This window comes from Myiozetetes cayanensis, unplaced genomic scaffold (genome assembly GCF_022539395.1).
Source record: "Myiozetetes cayanensis isolate MyiCay16 unplaced genomic scaffold, myiCay2020 scf493, whole genome shotgun sequence".
In the NCBI taxonomy this organism is placed as follows: domain Eukaryota; kingdom Metazoa; phylum Chordata; class Aves; order Passeriformes; family Tyrannidae; genus Myiozetetes; species Myiozetetes cayanensis.
In genome coordinates, this window is record NW_026087735.1 from 18953 (window position 1) to 34471 (window position 15519).

A 15519-nucleotide genomic window follows, 5' to 3' on the forward strand; every position below is an offset into this window, starting at 1 on the left:
GGGTCCCTGGCACATAATGGGGGGTCCTGACCCAAAATGGGGGTCCCTGATCCAAAATTGGGGGTCCCTGATCCAAAATTGGGGGTCCCTGACCCAAAATTAGAGATCCCTGACCCAAAACAGGGGATCCCTGACCCAAAATAGGGGGCCCTGACCCAAAGTGAGATCCTGACTCAAACAGGGTCCCCTGACCCAAAATGGGACCCCTGACCTAAAATTAGGGCCTGACCCATAAAATGGGGACCCTGACCCAAAATTAGAGATCCCTGACCCAAAACGGGGGTCCCTGACCCAAAATGGGGTCCCTGACCCAAAACTGGGAGTCCCTGACCCAAAATTGGGGGTCTCTGACCCAAAATTGGGGGTCCCTGACCCAAAATTGGGGTCTCTGCTCCATGGGGGGGGTCCTGCCCCATAACAGGGGTCCTGTGCCATAGGAAGGGGGTCCCCCAGACCCAAAATGGGGGTCCCTGACCCCATAGTGGAGGTCCCTGACCCAAAATAGGGGTCTCTGCTCCATGGGGGTCCCCTGCCCCATAATGGGGGTCCTGTGCCCATAGGAGGGGGTCCCCAGCCCCATAATGGGAGGTCCTGCCCTTTAGGGTCCCCAGCCCCTCCCCGTGCACGGTGCCAATAAAGGTGGTGAAACCTCGGGGGGGGTCTCAAAATTTGGGGGGTCCCAGAGTGGAATTTGGGGGATCCAGGGGAGATTTTGGGGGGAAGGGGAGGGGGTGCCAGGAGGGTTTGGGTGGGCCTGGGTGGGGGGGAAGGGATTGGGGGAGTTTGGGGTCCCACAAAGGTTTGGGGGTTCCCAGGGGATGTGGGAGGGTCCCAAGGGGTTGAGGGGGTCCCAAGGGGGTTTGGGGGTCCTGGGAGGAGTTTGGGGGGTCCCATGAAAGATTTTGGGAGTCCTGGGTGGGGAGTTTGGGGTCCCAGGAAAGATTTTGGGGGTCCTGGGGGAGTTTGGGGGTCGTGGGAGGGGCTTGGGGGTCCTGGGGAGGAGTTTGGGGTCCTAAGGGGAGTTTGGGGGTCCTGGGGTCCTGGGGAGTTTGGGGGTCCTGAGGAGGAGTTTGGGGGTCCCAAGAAAGATTTTGGGGTCCCAAGGGGGTTTGGGGGTCCTGGGAGGGTTTAGGGTCCCAGAGATTTGGGGTCCCATGAAAGATTTTGGGGTCCCAGGAAATTTGAGGGTCCTGGGGGGTGGATTTGGGAGCCCCAGGGGAGGAATTTTGGGGGTCCTGAGGGGTCTCAAACACGACTAGACCCAATCCAACCTTTTATTGAACCCAAAAACAAAGGGGGTCTCAAATTGCCCCCAGGGAGGAGGGGGTGGGGACCCCCCCAAAGCGAGGTTTGGACCCCCAAAAACCCAACCCAGAGGGATCCCAAAAACAACCGAGGGGGAGGGGGGTCCCAAACCCATTCCCCCTCCCCACCCAAAAAAGGCTGGAGGCGTGGCCTGGTCCCGAAGAGGCGTGGCCTGAACAGAGGGGGCGTGGTTTGGTCACGGGGGGCGTGGTTTGGGGCGGGGTTTTGGCAAGAGTGGGCGGTGCCTGCAGAAATGGGCGTGGTCTTCTGAAGTGGGCGTGGTTTTGGTTTAAGGGGGCGTGGTCTCGCCGCCGGTGGGCGTGGCTGGAGGCCCCCTCACTCCTCCTTCTTGTCCCGGGGTCCGTCGTGGGCGGCCTGGGGGAAAAAGGGGGTTAGGGAGTTTTGGGGAGTCTGGGGGAATGGCTTGGGGGTTTTAGGGGTCGGGGTGTCTGGGGGGTGAAAAAGGTAGAGGGGATTTTGAGGGGTCTGGGGATTTAGGGTTGGGGGTTTTAGGGTAGGTCTAGAGGGGAGTCTGGGGGGTTGGGGGTTTTAGGAGGTCGGGGTGTCTAGGGATGGAGGGGGGTAGGAAGGATTTTGGGGTTTTAGGGGTGTTAGGAGGGATTTTAGGGGTCTAGTGGGGTGAAAAAGGGGGTTAGGGGGATTTGGGGGGTCTGGAGGGATTTGGGGGTTGGGGGTGTCTGGGAGGTGGAAAGGGGGGTTAGGGGGATTTTTGTGGGGTCTGGGGGATGGTTGGGGGATTTAGGAGTTGGGGGTTGTCTGGGAGGTGGAAAGGGGGTTAGGGGGGATTTGGGGGATTTTGGGGGACTAGGAGGATTTTAGGGGTCTAGGGTTGGGGTGAAAAGGGGGTTGAGGGGGTTTGAGAGGGGTCTGGGGGGATTTAGAGGGAGTTTAGGGGGTCAGGGGTGTCTGGGTGGGGGGAGGAGGGGTTGGGGGAGTCTGGGGATTTGGGGGGCTCTGGGGGGATTTAGGGGTTGGGTGGTGTCTGGGAGGGTGAAAAAGGGGGGTTGAGGGGGTGATTTGGGGGTCTTTGGGGATGTTCGAGACATGGGGAGTTTAGGGAGATTTTGGGGTGTCCTGGGAAGGGGTTCAGGGGATCTGGGGGTCTCTGGGGGTGTTTTAGGGGTGTTTCTTGGGGTGTTTGGGGGTTTAGGGGTGTTTAGGGTGTTCCTGGGGTGTTCTGGGGGTGTTTGGGGGTTCAGGGGGTGTTTGGAGTGTCCCTGGGGGTTCAGGGGTGTTTGGGGTGTCCCTGGGGGTGTTTGAGGTGTCCCTGGGGGTTCCAGGGTTGTCTGGGAGGTTCAGGAGATTTGGGGGGATCCCTGGGGGTTCGAGGACATGGAGAAGTTCAGGGAGGTTTTGGGGTGTCCCTGGTTGAGTTCTAGGGGTGTTTGGGGGGTTCAGGGGTGCTTGGGGTGTCCCTGGGGTGTTTTCATGGGGTGTTTTTAGGGGTGTTTGGGGGTTCAGGGGTGTTTGGGGTGTCCCTGGGGTGAGTTTAGGGGGCTTTTGGGGTGTTCTAGAGGGTGTTTGGGGTGTCCCTGTAGGTGTTCTAGAGGTGTTTGGGGTGTTTTCTGGGGGTGTTTTTGGGAGGTAGGTTTGGGGGTTCTAGGGTGTTTGGGGTGTCCCTGGGGTGTTTCAGGGAGTTTTGGGGTTCAGGGGTGTTTGGGGTGTCCCTGGGGTGTTTTTGGAGTGTTTGGGGGTTCAGGGGTGTTTGGGGTGTCCCTGGGGTGTTTCAGGGGTGTTTGGGGGTTCAGGGGTGTTTGGGGTGTCCCTGGGGGTGTTTTTTGGGGGTATTTGGGGGTTCAGGGGTGTTTGGGGTGTCCCTGGGGGGGTTTCAGGGGTGTTTTGGGGGGTTCAGGGGTATTTGGGGTGTCCCTGGTGAGTTCAGGGGTGTTTGGGGGGTCCCTGGGGTGAGTTCAGATGTGTTTGGGGTGTCCTTGGGGGGTGTTTCTAGGGGTGTTTAGGGGTGTTTTAGGGGTGTTTGGGGGTTCAGGGGTGTTTGGGATGTCCCTGGGGAGTTCAGGGATGTTTGGGGTGTCCCTGGGGTGAGTTCAGATGTGTTTCGGGTGTTTTCTGGGGGTGTTTTTTGGGGTGTCTGGGGGTTCAGGGGTGTTTGGGGTGTCCATGCTGCGTTCAGGGGTGTTTGGGGGTGTTTTTTGGGGGTTCAGGGGTGTTTGGGGGTGTCCCTGTGGTGGTTCAGGGGTGTTTGGGGGTTTCAGGGGTGTTTGGGGTGTCCCTGGGGTGAGTTCAGGTGTGTTTGGGGTGTTTTCTGGGGGTGATTTTGGGGTGTCTTTGGGGATGTTCAGGGGTGTTTGGGGTGTCCCTGGGGGTGTTTGGGGTGTCCCTGGTGAGTCCAGGGGTGTTTGGGGGTTCAGGGGTGTTTGGGGTGTCCCTGGTGAGTTCAGGGGTGTTTGGGGTGTCCCTGGGGTGAGTTCAGATGTGTTTGGGGTGTTTTTTGGGGTGTTTTTTGGGGGTTCAGGGGTGTTTGGGATGTCCCTGGTGAGTTCAGGGATGTTTGGGGTGTCCCTGGGGTGAGTTCAGGGGTATTTGGGGTGTCCCTGGGGGGGTTCAGGGGTGTTTTGGGATTCAAGGGTGTCCCAGATGAGTCCAGGATGCTTGGGGTGTCCCTGGGTGAGTTCAGAGGTGTTTGGGGTGTCCCTGGGGGTGTTTTTGGGGGTGTTTTTGGGGCACCTGGAGCCGGGCGTGCTCCTCCAGCAGCCGATCGTACTCGCGGGTCAGACCCTGTGCCTGGCGCCGCATGGCCTGCACCTCGTTCTCCGCCTTCTCCAGGGCTGGGGGCACAGGGGGTCATGGGGACCCCAAAACCCCCCAAACACTCCCCAAAACCCCCTGAAAACCCAGACCTCCAGAGCTCCCTAAACCCCACAAGAGCCCCTCAATCCCACCCCAAAGCCCCCATGGCCTGCCCTCGTTCTCGGCCTTCTCCAGGGCTGGGGGCACAGGGGGTCACAGGACCCCAAAACCCCCAAACACCCCCTGAAAACCCCAGACCCTCCAGACTCCCTAAACCCCTCAGACCCCCAAATTCACCCTAAAGCCTCCCATGGCCCCCCTCGTTCTCCGCCTTCTCCAGGGCTGGGGGCACAGTGGGGTCTAGAGACCCCAAAACCCCCAAACACCCCCTAAAATCCCCCTGAAAACCCCAGAGCCCCTAAACCCCCCAGAGCCCCCAAATTCACCCCATAGCCCCCAATGGCCTGCCCTCGTTCTCAGCCTTCTCCAGGGCTGGGGGCACGGGGGGTCATGGAGACCCCAAAACCCCCCAAACACCCCCAAACCCCCTGAAAACCCAGAGCCCCCAGAGCCTCCCAGAGCCCCCAAAACCCCCAAACCCATAACTCACCCCAAAGCCCCCATGGCCTGAACCTCGTCTCTCTGCCTTCTCCAGGGCTGGGGGCACGGGGGTCACAGGGACCTGAACCCCCAACATCCCCAAACCCCTGAAAAACCCAGAGCTCCAGGACACCTCCAGACCCCCCCAGCCCCCCAAGCCCCCAAAGCCCCTCAAGACCCCCAGGACTACCCCAAAGCCCCCAGGACCCCCAGACCCAAAGCCCTCAGCCCCCAAAGCCCCCAAGACCCTCCTAGAGCCCCCTAACTCCTCTAAATCCCCCAGGACCCCCAAAAGCCCCCAGAGCCCCCTAAAGCCCCCAGCTCCCCAAAAACCCCCAAAGCTCCCCTAAGACCCCCCAGAAGCCCCCCAGACCCCCCAAAGCTCCCCAGGACCCCCAAAAGCCCCCAGAGCCCCCAAAAGCTCCCCAGAGCTCCAAAGCCCCCAGAGCCCCCAGGACCCTCCTAGAGCCCCCTACCCTCTAAGCTCTCCCAGACCCTCAAAAGCCCCCAACCCCTCTAAATCCCCCAAGGACCCCCCAAGCCCCCAGGACCCCCAAAAGCCTCCCAGAGCCCCCTACCCCTCTTGCTGCTCTCGAGCTCCTCCTTGAGCAACTCCACCTTGGCCTTCAGGGTCTCGCCCCGTCACGGGTGGGGACGGGCCCCCCGACTCCTGCAGCTGCTGGGGGCAAATTTGGGGGTCAGGGGGAATTTGGGGGTCAGGGGTTCAAGGAGCCCCCCGACTCCTGCAGCTGCTGGGGAAATTCTGGGGGTCAGGGAGGAAATTTTGGGGGGTCAGGGGGTCCTGAGGGTCTAGGGTCAGCAGGAGCCCCCGACTCCTGCAGCTGCTGGGGAAATTTGGGGGCTCAGGAGGGAATTTGGGGGTCAGGGTCTGGGGTCTAAGGAGCCCCCCGATCCTGCAGCTGCTGGGGGAATTTGGGGGTCAGGGGCAAATTTGGGGGTCTGGGGTCACAGGACACCCCTCGATCCTGCAGCTGCTGGGGCAATTTGGGGGTCAGGGGTCCTGGGGGTCTGGGGGTCCTGGGGGTCTGGGGTCACAGGGCCCCCTGATCCTGCAGCTGCTGGGGGCAATTTGGGGATCAGGGGAATTTTGGGGGTCAGGGGGTCCTGGGGGTCTGGGGGTCACAGGGCCCCCCGACTCCTGCAGCTGCTGGGGGCAAATTTGGGGGTCCGGGGTCAGAGGAGCCCCCGACTCCTGCAGTGCTGGGGGCAAAATTTGGGGGTCAGGGGGAATTTGGGGGTCAGGGGTCTGGGTCAGGGCCCTCCGATCCCTGCAGCTGCTGGGGAATTTGGGGTCAGGGGCAAATTTGGGGGTCAGGGGAAAATTTGGGGGTCTGGGGTGTCAAAGGCCCCCCAACTCCTGCAGCTGCTGGGGGGCAAATTTGGGGCGTCAGGGGCAAATTTGGGGGTCAGGGGAATTTGGGGGTCAGGGGCTGAAACCCCTTTGATCCTGCAGCTGCTGGGGAAATTTGGGGGTCAGGGGGAATTTGGGGTCAGGGGGTTAGGGGCCCCGATCCTGCAGCTGCTGGGGGCAAAATTTGGGGGTCAGGGGGTCCTGAGGGGTCTGGGGGTCAGAGGGCCTCCCGATCCTGCAGCTGCTGGGGAAATTTGGGGTCAGGGGTCCTGGGGGGTCTGGGGGCATCAAAGGGCCCCCGACTCCTGCAGCTGCTGGGGGCAGAATTTGGGGGTGAGGGGAAAATTTGGGGGTCTAGGGGGGTCATGAGCCCCCAACTCCTGTAGCTGCTGGGGGCAAATTTGGGGGTCAGGGAGGGAAATGGGGGAAAATTGGGGGGTTGGGGAGAATTTGGGGGTCTGAGGGTCTCAGGGCCTCTCAGATCCTGCAGCTGCTGGGAATTTTAAATCAGGGGAAATTTGGGGGTCAGGGGGAATTTTGGGGGTCAGGAGGGAATTAGGGGATCCTGGGGATATTTGGGGTGGTAAAGTTTTTGGGGCATTTTTGAGTGGGATTTTTTAGGGGTGTTTTTGGGGCATTTTTGGGGTGTTTTTTTGGGCATTTTTGGGGTGTTTTTTGCGGTATTTTTGGGGCGTTTTTGAGCGGGATTTTTTAGGGGTGTTCCTAGGGAGTGCTCGAGGGTGTTTTAGGAGGTTTATTTTTTGGGTAAATCCCTTCCTGAGGGTGTCGTTGTCCTCCAGGTACCTGCGGGGGTGTCACTGATTTTTGGGGTATTTTTGGGGCGTTTTTGGGCCTTTTTGGGGCGTTTTTTAGCAGGATTTTTTTGGGGGGTGTCCCAGGGATTTCAAGGATGTTTTTAGGAGGTTTATTTTTGGGTAAATCCCTTCCTGAGGGCGTCGTTGTCCTCCAGGTACCCCCTGTGGGAGTGTCACTGATTTTTGGGGTGTTTTTTGGGCCATTTTTGGGTGTTTTTAAGTGGGATTTTTTAGGGGTGTTTTTGGGAGGTTCTGCAGGTTTTTTAGGGTGTTTTTTGAGGGTTTATTTTGGGTAAATCCCTTCCTGAGGGCGTCATTTTCCTCCAGGTACCTGCAGGGGTGTAACTGATTTTTGGGTGTTTTTTGGGTGTTTTTGGGGCGTTTTTAAGTGGGATTTTTTAGGGGTGTTTTTGGGGGGTTCTCCAGGTTTTTTAAGGTGTTTTTTGAGGGTTTATTTTTGGGTAAATACCTTCCTGAGGGCATCGTTGTCCTCCAGGTACCTGGTGGGGGTGTCACTGATTTTTGGGGTATTTTTGGGGTGTTTTTGGGCCATTTTTGGGGCGTTTTTTAGCGGGATTTTTTTCAGATTTTTTTGGGGGTGTCCCAGGGATTTCAAGGATGTTTTTAGGAGGTTTATTTTTGGGTAAATCCCTTCCTGAGGGCGTCGTTGTCCTCCAGGTACCTGGGGGGGTGTCAGTGCTTTTTGGGGTATTTTTGGGGTGTTTTTGGGTGTTTTGGGGTCATTTTTGAGCGGGATTTTTTTGGGGGTGTCCCAGGGAGTGTGAGGATGTTTTTAGGAGGTTTATTTTTTGGGTAAATACCTTCCTGAGGGCGTCGTTGTCCTCCAGGTACCTGCGGGGGTGTCACTGATTTTTGGGGTTTTTTTGGGCCATTTTGGGGTGTTTTTTAGCGGGATTTTTTTCAGATTTTTTTGGGGGGTGTCCCAGGGTCTTTTGGGATGTTTTTAGGACATTTATTTTGGGTAAATCCCTTCCTGAGAGCGTCGTTGTCCTCCAGGTACCTGGGGGGGTATCACTGATTTTTGGGGTGTTTTTGGGGTATTTTTGGGCCATTTGGGGGCATTTTTTAGCGGGATTTTTTTCGGATTTTTTTGGGGGTGTCCCAGGGAGTGTGAGGGTGTTTTTAGGAGTGTTTATTTTTTGGGTAAATACCTTCCTGAGGGCGTCGTTGTCCTCCAGGTACCTGTGGGGGTGTCACTGATTTTTGGGGTATTTTTGGGCCATTTTGGGGCGTTTTTTAGCAGGATTTTTTTCAGATTTTTTTGGGGGTGTCCCAGGGTCTTTTGGGATGTTTTTTGAGGGTTTATTTTGGGTAAATCCCTTCCTGAGGGCATCGTTGTCCTCCAGGTACCTGCAGAGGTGTCAGTGATTTTTGGGGTATTTTTGGGGTATTTTTGGGCCATTTTTGGGGTGTTTTTGAGTGGGATTTTTTAGGGGTGTTTTTGGGGGGGTTCTCCAGGTTTTTTTAAGGTGTTTTTTGAGGGTTTATTTTGGGTAAATACCTTCCTGAGGGCGTCGTTGTCCTCCAGGTACCTGCGGGGGTGTCACTGATTTTTGGTTGGTTTTGGGCCATTTTTGGGGCGTTTTTGAGCGGGATTTTTTTGGGGGGTGTCCCAGGGTCTTTTGGGATGTTTTTTGGGTGTTTATTTTTTGGGTCAATACCTTCCTGAGGGCGTCGTTGTCCTCCAGGTACCTGCGGGGGTGTCAGTGCTTTTTGGGGTTTTTTTGGGCCATTTTGGGGCGTTTTTGAGTGGGATTTTTAGGGGTGTTTTTGGGGGGTGTCTCCAGGGTTTTTAGGGTGTTTTTTGAGGGTTTATTTTGGGTAAATCCCTTCCTGAGGGCGTCGTTGTCCTCCAGGTACCTGCGGAGGTGTCACTGATTTTTGGGGTATTTTTGGGTGATTTTGGGGCGTTTTTGGGGTATTTTTAGGTATTTTTTTGGGGGTGTTCCAGGGATTTCTGGGGTTTGAGGATGTTTTTTGAGGGTTTATTTTGGGTAAATACCTTCCTGAGGGCGTCGTTGTCCTCCAGGTACCCCCTGGGAGGGTGTCACTGATTTTTGGCTGGTTTTGGGCCATTTTTGGGGTGTTTTTGAGTGGGATTTTTTAGGGGTGTTTTTGGGGGTGTCTCCAGGGATTTTTAGGGTGTTTTTAGAGGGTTTATTTTGGGTAAATACCTTCCTGAGGGCGTCGTTGTCCTCCAGGTACCTGCGGGGGTGTCACTGATTTTTGGGTGTTTTTTGGGCCATTTTTGGGGCATTTTTGAGCGGGATTTTTTTGGGGGTGTCTCTCAGGAGTTCTGAGGTAGTGTTTTTAGGAGGTTTATTTCGGGTAAATCCCTTCCTGAGGGCGTCGTTGTCCTCCAGGTACCTGCAGGGGTGTCACTGATTTTTGGGCCATTTTTGGGGCGTTTTTTAGCGGGATTTTTTAGGGGCTATTTTTTGGGGGGTGTTCCAGGGTCTTTTGGGATGTTTTTTGGGGGGTTATTTTTGGGCAAATCCCTTCCTGAGGGCGTCGTTGTCCTCCAGGTACCTGGGGGGGTGTCACTGATTTTTGGGTATTTTTGGGGGCCATTTTTGGGTGTTTTTGAGTGGGATTTTTAGGTGTTTTTGGGGTGTCCTGCAGGGTTTTAGGATGTTTTTAGGAGGTTTATTTCGGTAAATCCCTTCCTGAGGGCGTCGTTGTCCTCCAGGTACCTGGGGGGGTGTCACTGATTTTTGGGGTATTTTTGGGGTGTTTTTGGGTGGTTTTGAGTGGAATTTTTTGGGGGTTTTTTTTGGGGGGTGTCCCAGGGATCTTTAAGGATGTTTTTAGGAGGTTTATTTTTTGGGTAAATACCTTCCTGAGGGCGTCGTTGTCCTCCAGGTACCTGCGGGCGGCCTGGCTGGCGCCCTCGGCCTGCTTGCGGAAGGCCTGGCTGGAGGCGCCCAGCGAGGCCTGGGCCGAGATCAGCGTCACCAAACGCCTCAGGAGGCTATGAGGGTAAAAAAGAGGGGCTCAGGGAACCCCCCATGGGATCAGAGACCCCCCAAACCACAAATAACACCCCTGAATCACCCTGAACCCCCCCAGGGTCACCCAGAGCCCCCCAGAGTCACCCAGAGCCCCCCAGAGCCCCCAAACCCCCTCAGGACCCCCAGGGCCGAGATCAGCGTCACCAAACGCCTCAGGAGGCTATGAGGGGAAAAAACAGGGGCTCAGGGACCCCCCCAAATCACAAATAACACCCCTGAATCCCCTGAACACCCCAGGGTCAGCCAGAACCACCTCAGACCCCCAAACCCCTCAGGACCCCCAGGGCTGGGATCAGCGTCACCAAACGCCTCAGGAGGATGGGGTGGAAAAGAGGGCCTCAGGGACCCCCAAACCACAAATAACACCCCTGAATCCCCCGAATCACCAGGGTCCCAGAGCCCCCAGAGCCCCCAAACCCCCTCAGGACCCCCTCAGACCCCAGGACCCCTCAGGACCCCCAGGGCCGAGATCAGCGCCACCAAACGCCTCAGGAGGATGGGGGTAAAAAGAGGGCTCAGGGACCCCCCCAAATCACAATGAACACCCCTGGGACCCCCCAAATCACCCTGACCACCCCAGGGGCACCCAGAGACCCCCAAACCCCCTCAGGACCCCCAGGGTGGGGATCAGCGTCACCAAACGCCTCAGGAGGCTGGGGGGGTAAAAAAAGAGGGGCTCAGAGACCCCCCAATCACCTGAACAGAGACCCTCAAATCACCCTGAACACCCCAGGGTCAGCCAGGGACATCCCAGGACCCCCAAACCCCCTCAGGACCCCCAGGGTGGGGATCAGCGTCACCAAACGCCTCAGGAGGCATGGGGTACAAAAGAGGGGCTCTAGGGACCCCCCAAATCACCAAATCACCCTGAACACCCCTGAATCATCCTGAGCCACCCAGAGGCATCCAGGACCCCCAAACCCCTCAGGACCCCCAGGGCCGGGATCAGCGTCACCAAACGCCTCAGGAGGCTGGGGGTAAAAACAGGGGCTCAGGGACCCCCAAGGATCACAAGACCCCCAAATCACCCTGAACCCCCGGGATCACCAGGGTCCCAGAGCCCCCAGGGTCACCCAGGGTCCCTCAGGATCCCCCAAACCCCCTCAGGACCCCCAGGGCCGAGATCAGCGTCACCAAACGCCTCAGGAGACTAGGGGGGTAAAAACAGGGGCTCAGGGACCCCCAAATCACACATGAGCCCCCTGAATCCCACTGAACCCCCAGGGTCACCCAGAGACCCCCAGAGCCCCCAGATCAACCAGGGTCCCAGAGACCCCAGACCCCAAACCCCTCAGGACCCCCAGGGCGGGATCAGCGTCACCAAACGCCTCAGGAGGCTGGGGTAAAAACAGGGGCTCAGGGACTCCCCATGGGATCAGAGACCCCCTAAATCCCACTGAACTCCCACAGGACCCCCCCAAAACCCTCACAGGACCCCCACCCCCTCAACTGCTATGGGATCTCCAAATCCCCCCAAACACATCCTGGGACCCCCAAACACACCCTGGGACCCCTAAACACACCCTGGGACCCCCAAACACATCCTGGGACCCCCAAACACATCCTGGGACCCCCAAACACACCCTGGGACCCCCAAATTCCCCCAAACACATCCTGGGACCCCTAAATTCACCTTCAAACACATCCTGGGATCCCCCCAAACACATCCTGGGACCCCCAAATTGCCCCTAAACACATCCTGGGACCCCCAAATCCTCCCCAAACACATCCTGGGATCCCCTCAAATCCTCCCCAACACATCCTGGGACCCCCAAACTCGCCATCCTAGACCCCTCAAATCCTCCCAGACTCACAAGGAGAGCAGGAGAGCAAACTCCAGCCAGGTAAAGGGGTCCTGTCCCCCTCCCCAGCCCCAAATCCCCCCTAAAAACATCCTGGGACCCCCAAATCCCCTCAAACACATCCTGGGACCCCCAAACACATCCTGGGACCCCCAGAGCCCCCAAGGAGACACATCCTGGCGACCCCTAAACACATCCCTGGGACCCCAAATCCCCTCCAACACATCCTGGGACCCCAAATCCCCCTAAAAACACCCTGGGACCCCAAATCCCCTCAGACACATCATGGGACCCCCAAATCTCCCTAAAAACACCCTGGGACCCCCTAAATCCCCCAAACATCATTTTGGGACCCCAAATCCCCCAAAAACACCCTAGGACCCCAAACACATCTAGGACCCCGAATCCCCCTGAAGCACATCCTGGGACCCCAAACTCATTTTGGGACCCCCAAATCCCCCAAATCCCCCAGACTCACAAGGAGAGCAGGAGAGCAAACCCAGCCAGGTAAAGGGGTCCTGTCCCCCTCCCCAATCCCCCAAATCCCCCCCAAACACATCCTGGGACCCCCAAACTCATTCTGGGACCCTCAAATCCCCCAAACCCATTTTGGGACCCCAAATCCTCCCCAAATCCCCAGACTCACAAGGAGAGCAGGAGGGTGAACCCAGCCAGGTAAGGGGTCCTGTCCCCTTCCCCAGCCTCCCCAAATCCCCCAAACACATTTTGGGACCCCAAATCTCCCCCAAACACACCCTGGGACCCCAAATCCCCCAAAACACCCTCGACCCCCAAATCCCCCCCAAACACATCCTGGGACCCCCAAATCCCCCAAACACATCCTGGGACCCCCAAATCCCTCCCAAACACATCCTGGGACCCCCAAATCACACCCCTAAAAACACCCCTTAAACACATCCTGGGACCCCCAAATCCCCCTAAAAACACCCTGGGACCCCCAAATCTGCTCCAAACACATTCTGGGACCCCCAAACACACTCTGGGACCCCCAAATCCCCCAAACACACCTGGGACCCCCAAACGCATCCTGGGACCCTCAAACTCTCCCCAAACACATTTTGGGACCCCAAACTCCCCAAAGCCCCCAGACTCACAAGGAGAGCAGGAGGGCGAACCCAGCCAGGTAAAGGGTCCTGTCCCCTCCCCAACCCCCAAATCCCCCAAACTCATTTTGGGACCCCCAAATCCCCTCAAACACATCCTGGGACCCCCAAATCCCCCCTCTAGACACATCCTGGGACAGCCGCAAATCCCCAGCTAAAGACACCCTGGGACCCCCCAACACATCCTGGAGATCCCCCCAAACACACCCTGGGACCCCCAAATCCCCCCAAACACATCCTGGGACTCCCCAAACACACCCTGGGACCCCAAATCCCCCAAACACATCCTGGGACCCCCAAATCCCCCAAACACATCCTGGGACCCCCAAATCTCCCCTAAACACAATTCTGGGACCCCTAAATCCCCCTAAACACATCCTGGGACACCACCCTAAACACATCCTGGGACCCCAAATCCCCTAAAATCACTCTGGGACCCCCAAAGCCCCCAGACTCCCCCAAATCCCCCCAGACTCACAAGGAGAGCAGGAGAGCAAACCCAGCCAGGTAAAGGGTCCTGTCCCCTCCCTAACCCCCAAATCCCCTCCAACACATTTTGGGACCCCAAATCCCCCAAACACATCCTGGGACCCCTATGCCCCCAAACTCCCCCAATCCCCAGACTCACAAGGAGAGCAGGAGGGCGAACCCAGTCAGGTAAAAGGGTCCTGTCCCCCTCCCCACCCTCAAAGCCCCCAAATCCCCCAAACTCATTCTGGGACCCCAGATGCCCCCAAATCCCCCCAGACTCACAAGGAGAGCAGGAGGGCGAACCCAGCCAGGTAAAGGTTCCTCTGGGCCCGGAAAAGTTTCATGTGGAAATGTTCCAGAGCCCCAGGGCTGCTCTGCAGGGCCTCCCTGTCCCCCAAATTGTATTTACGGGTCTCCCTCAGGGCATCTGCGGGGATTGGGGGGGTTTAGGGGTTTGAGACCCCCAGGCCCCAAAACCCCCCAAAACTCCCCAGGAATCAGCAGAACCCCCCAGGATCATCCCAGGACCCCCAAAGGGCCTCCCTGTCCCCCAGGTTGTACTTACGGGTCTCTCTCAGGGCATCTGGGGGATTTGGGGGTTTAGGGGGTTTGAGACCCCAGGACCCCCAAGAGTCATAGGACCCCAAAACCCCCAGGAGTCCTCAGGACCCCCAAAACCCCAGGAATCATGCAGGACCCCCCAGGATCATCCCAGGAACCCCCAAAGGGCCTCCCTGTCCGCCAAATTGTACTTGGGGGTCTCTCTTAGGGCATCTGGGGGGATTTGGGGGGTTTAGGGGGGGTTTGAGACCCCCAGGACCCCCCAAAACCCCCCAGGAGTCATCAGGACCCCCCAGGAGTCACCAGGACCCCCAAGACACTCCAGGAATCACCAGAAACCCCAAAGGGCCTCCCTGTCCCCCAAATTGTATTTGGGGGTCTCCCTCAGGGCATCTGGGGATGATTTGGGGGGGTTTAGGGGGGGTTTGAGACCCCCAGGAACCCCAAAAACCCCCCAGGAATCATCAGGATCCCACAGGAGTCACCAGGACCCCCCAGGATCATCCCAAGACCCCCAAAGAGCCTCCCTGTCCCCCAAATTCTACTTGGGGGTCTCTCTCAGGGTATCTGGGGGGATTTGGGGGGCTTTAGGGGGGGTTTGAGACCCCCCAGGACCCCCCAAAACCCCCCAGGACCCCCAAACCCCCAGGATCATCCCAAGACCCTCCAGGATCATCCCAGGAACCCCCAAAGGGCCTCTCTGTCCCCCAAATTGTACTTGGGGGTCTCCCTCAGGGCATCTGCGGGGATTGGGGGGGTTTAGGGGGGGTTTGAGACCCCAGGACCCCCAAAGTCCTCAGGACCCCCAAAGCCCCAGGAGTCACCAGGCCCCCCAGGATCATCCCAGGACCCCCAGCCCCAAGATCCTTCCCTGGCCCCCAAATTGTACTCTGGGGTCTCTCTCAGGGTATCTGGGGGGATTTGGGGAGCTTTAGGGGGTTGAGACCCCAGGACCCCCAAAACCCCCAGGACCCTCAAACCCCCAGGACCCCCAAAACCCCCAGGACCCCCAAAAACCCCCAGGATCATCCCAGGAACCCCAAAGTCCCCAGGATCATCCCAGGACCCCCAAAGGGCCTCCCTGTCCCCCAAATTGTATTTGGGGGTCTCCTCAGGGCATCTGGGGATGATTTAGGGGGTTTAGGAGGGTTTGAGAACCCCAGGACCCCCAAAACCCCCCAGGAGTCATCAGGACCCCCCAAAACCCCCAGGAATCAGCAGGACCCCCAGGATCATCCCAGGACCCCCAGGATCATCCCAGGACCCCAAAGGGCCTTCCTGTCCCCCAAATTGTACTTGGGGTCTCTCTCAGGGCATCTGGGGGATTGGGGAGTTTAGAGGGTTTGAGACCTCAGGACCCCCAAAAAACCCCAGGACCCCCAAAACCCCAGGAATCATCAGGACCCCCGGATCATCCCAGGAACCCCCAAAGCCCCCCAGGATCATCCCAGGACCCCCAAAGAGCCTCCCTGGCCCCCAAATTCTACTTGGGGGTCTCTCTCAGGACATCTGGGGGGATTGGGGAGGCTTTAGGGGGATTGAGACCCCAGGACCCCCAAAACCCCCAGGAGTCAGCAGGACCCCCAAAGCCCCCAGGATCATCCCAGGACCCCCCAGCCCCAAAATCCTTCCCTGGCCCCCAAATTGTACTTGGGGGTCTCTCAGGGC

The 15519-nt window shown here is 57.9% G+C and overlaps 1 protein-coding gene across 1 annotated transcript; it reads right to left on the reverse strand.

The window, feature by feature from the left end:
* Positions 1-1429: 1429 nt before the first annotated feature.
* On the reverse strand, positions 1430-13870 carry LOC126648352 (translation initiation factor IF-2-like). Its single transcript, XM_050331172.1, has 6 exons — positions 13830-13870; positions 13573-13673; positions 9718-9853; positions 5253-5353; positions 4012-4112; positions 1430-1680 (listed from the first exon to the last, which is right to left on the reverse strand). The coding sequence occupies exons 2-6, from the start codon at positions 13632-13634 to the stop codon at positions 1595-1597; spliced, it is 486 nt and encodes a 161-aa protein (XP_050187129.1). The 5' UTR covers positions 13635-13673; positions 13830-13870; the 3' UTR covers positions 1430-1594.
* Between the last annotated feature and the right edge of the window lie 1649 nt (positions 13871-15519).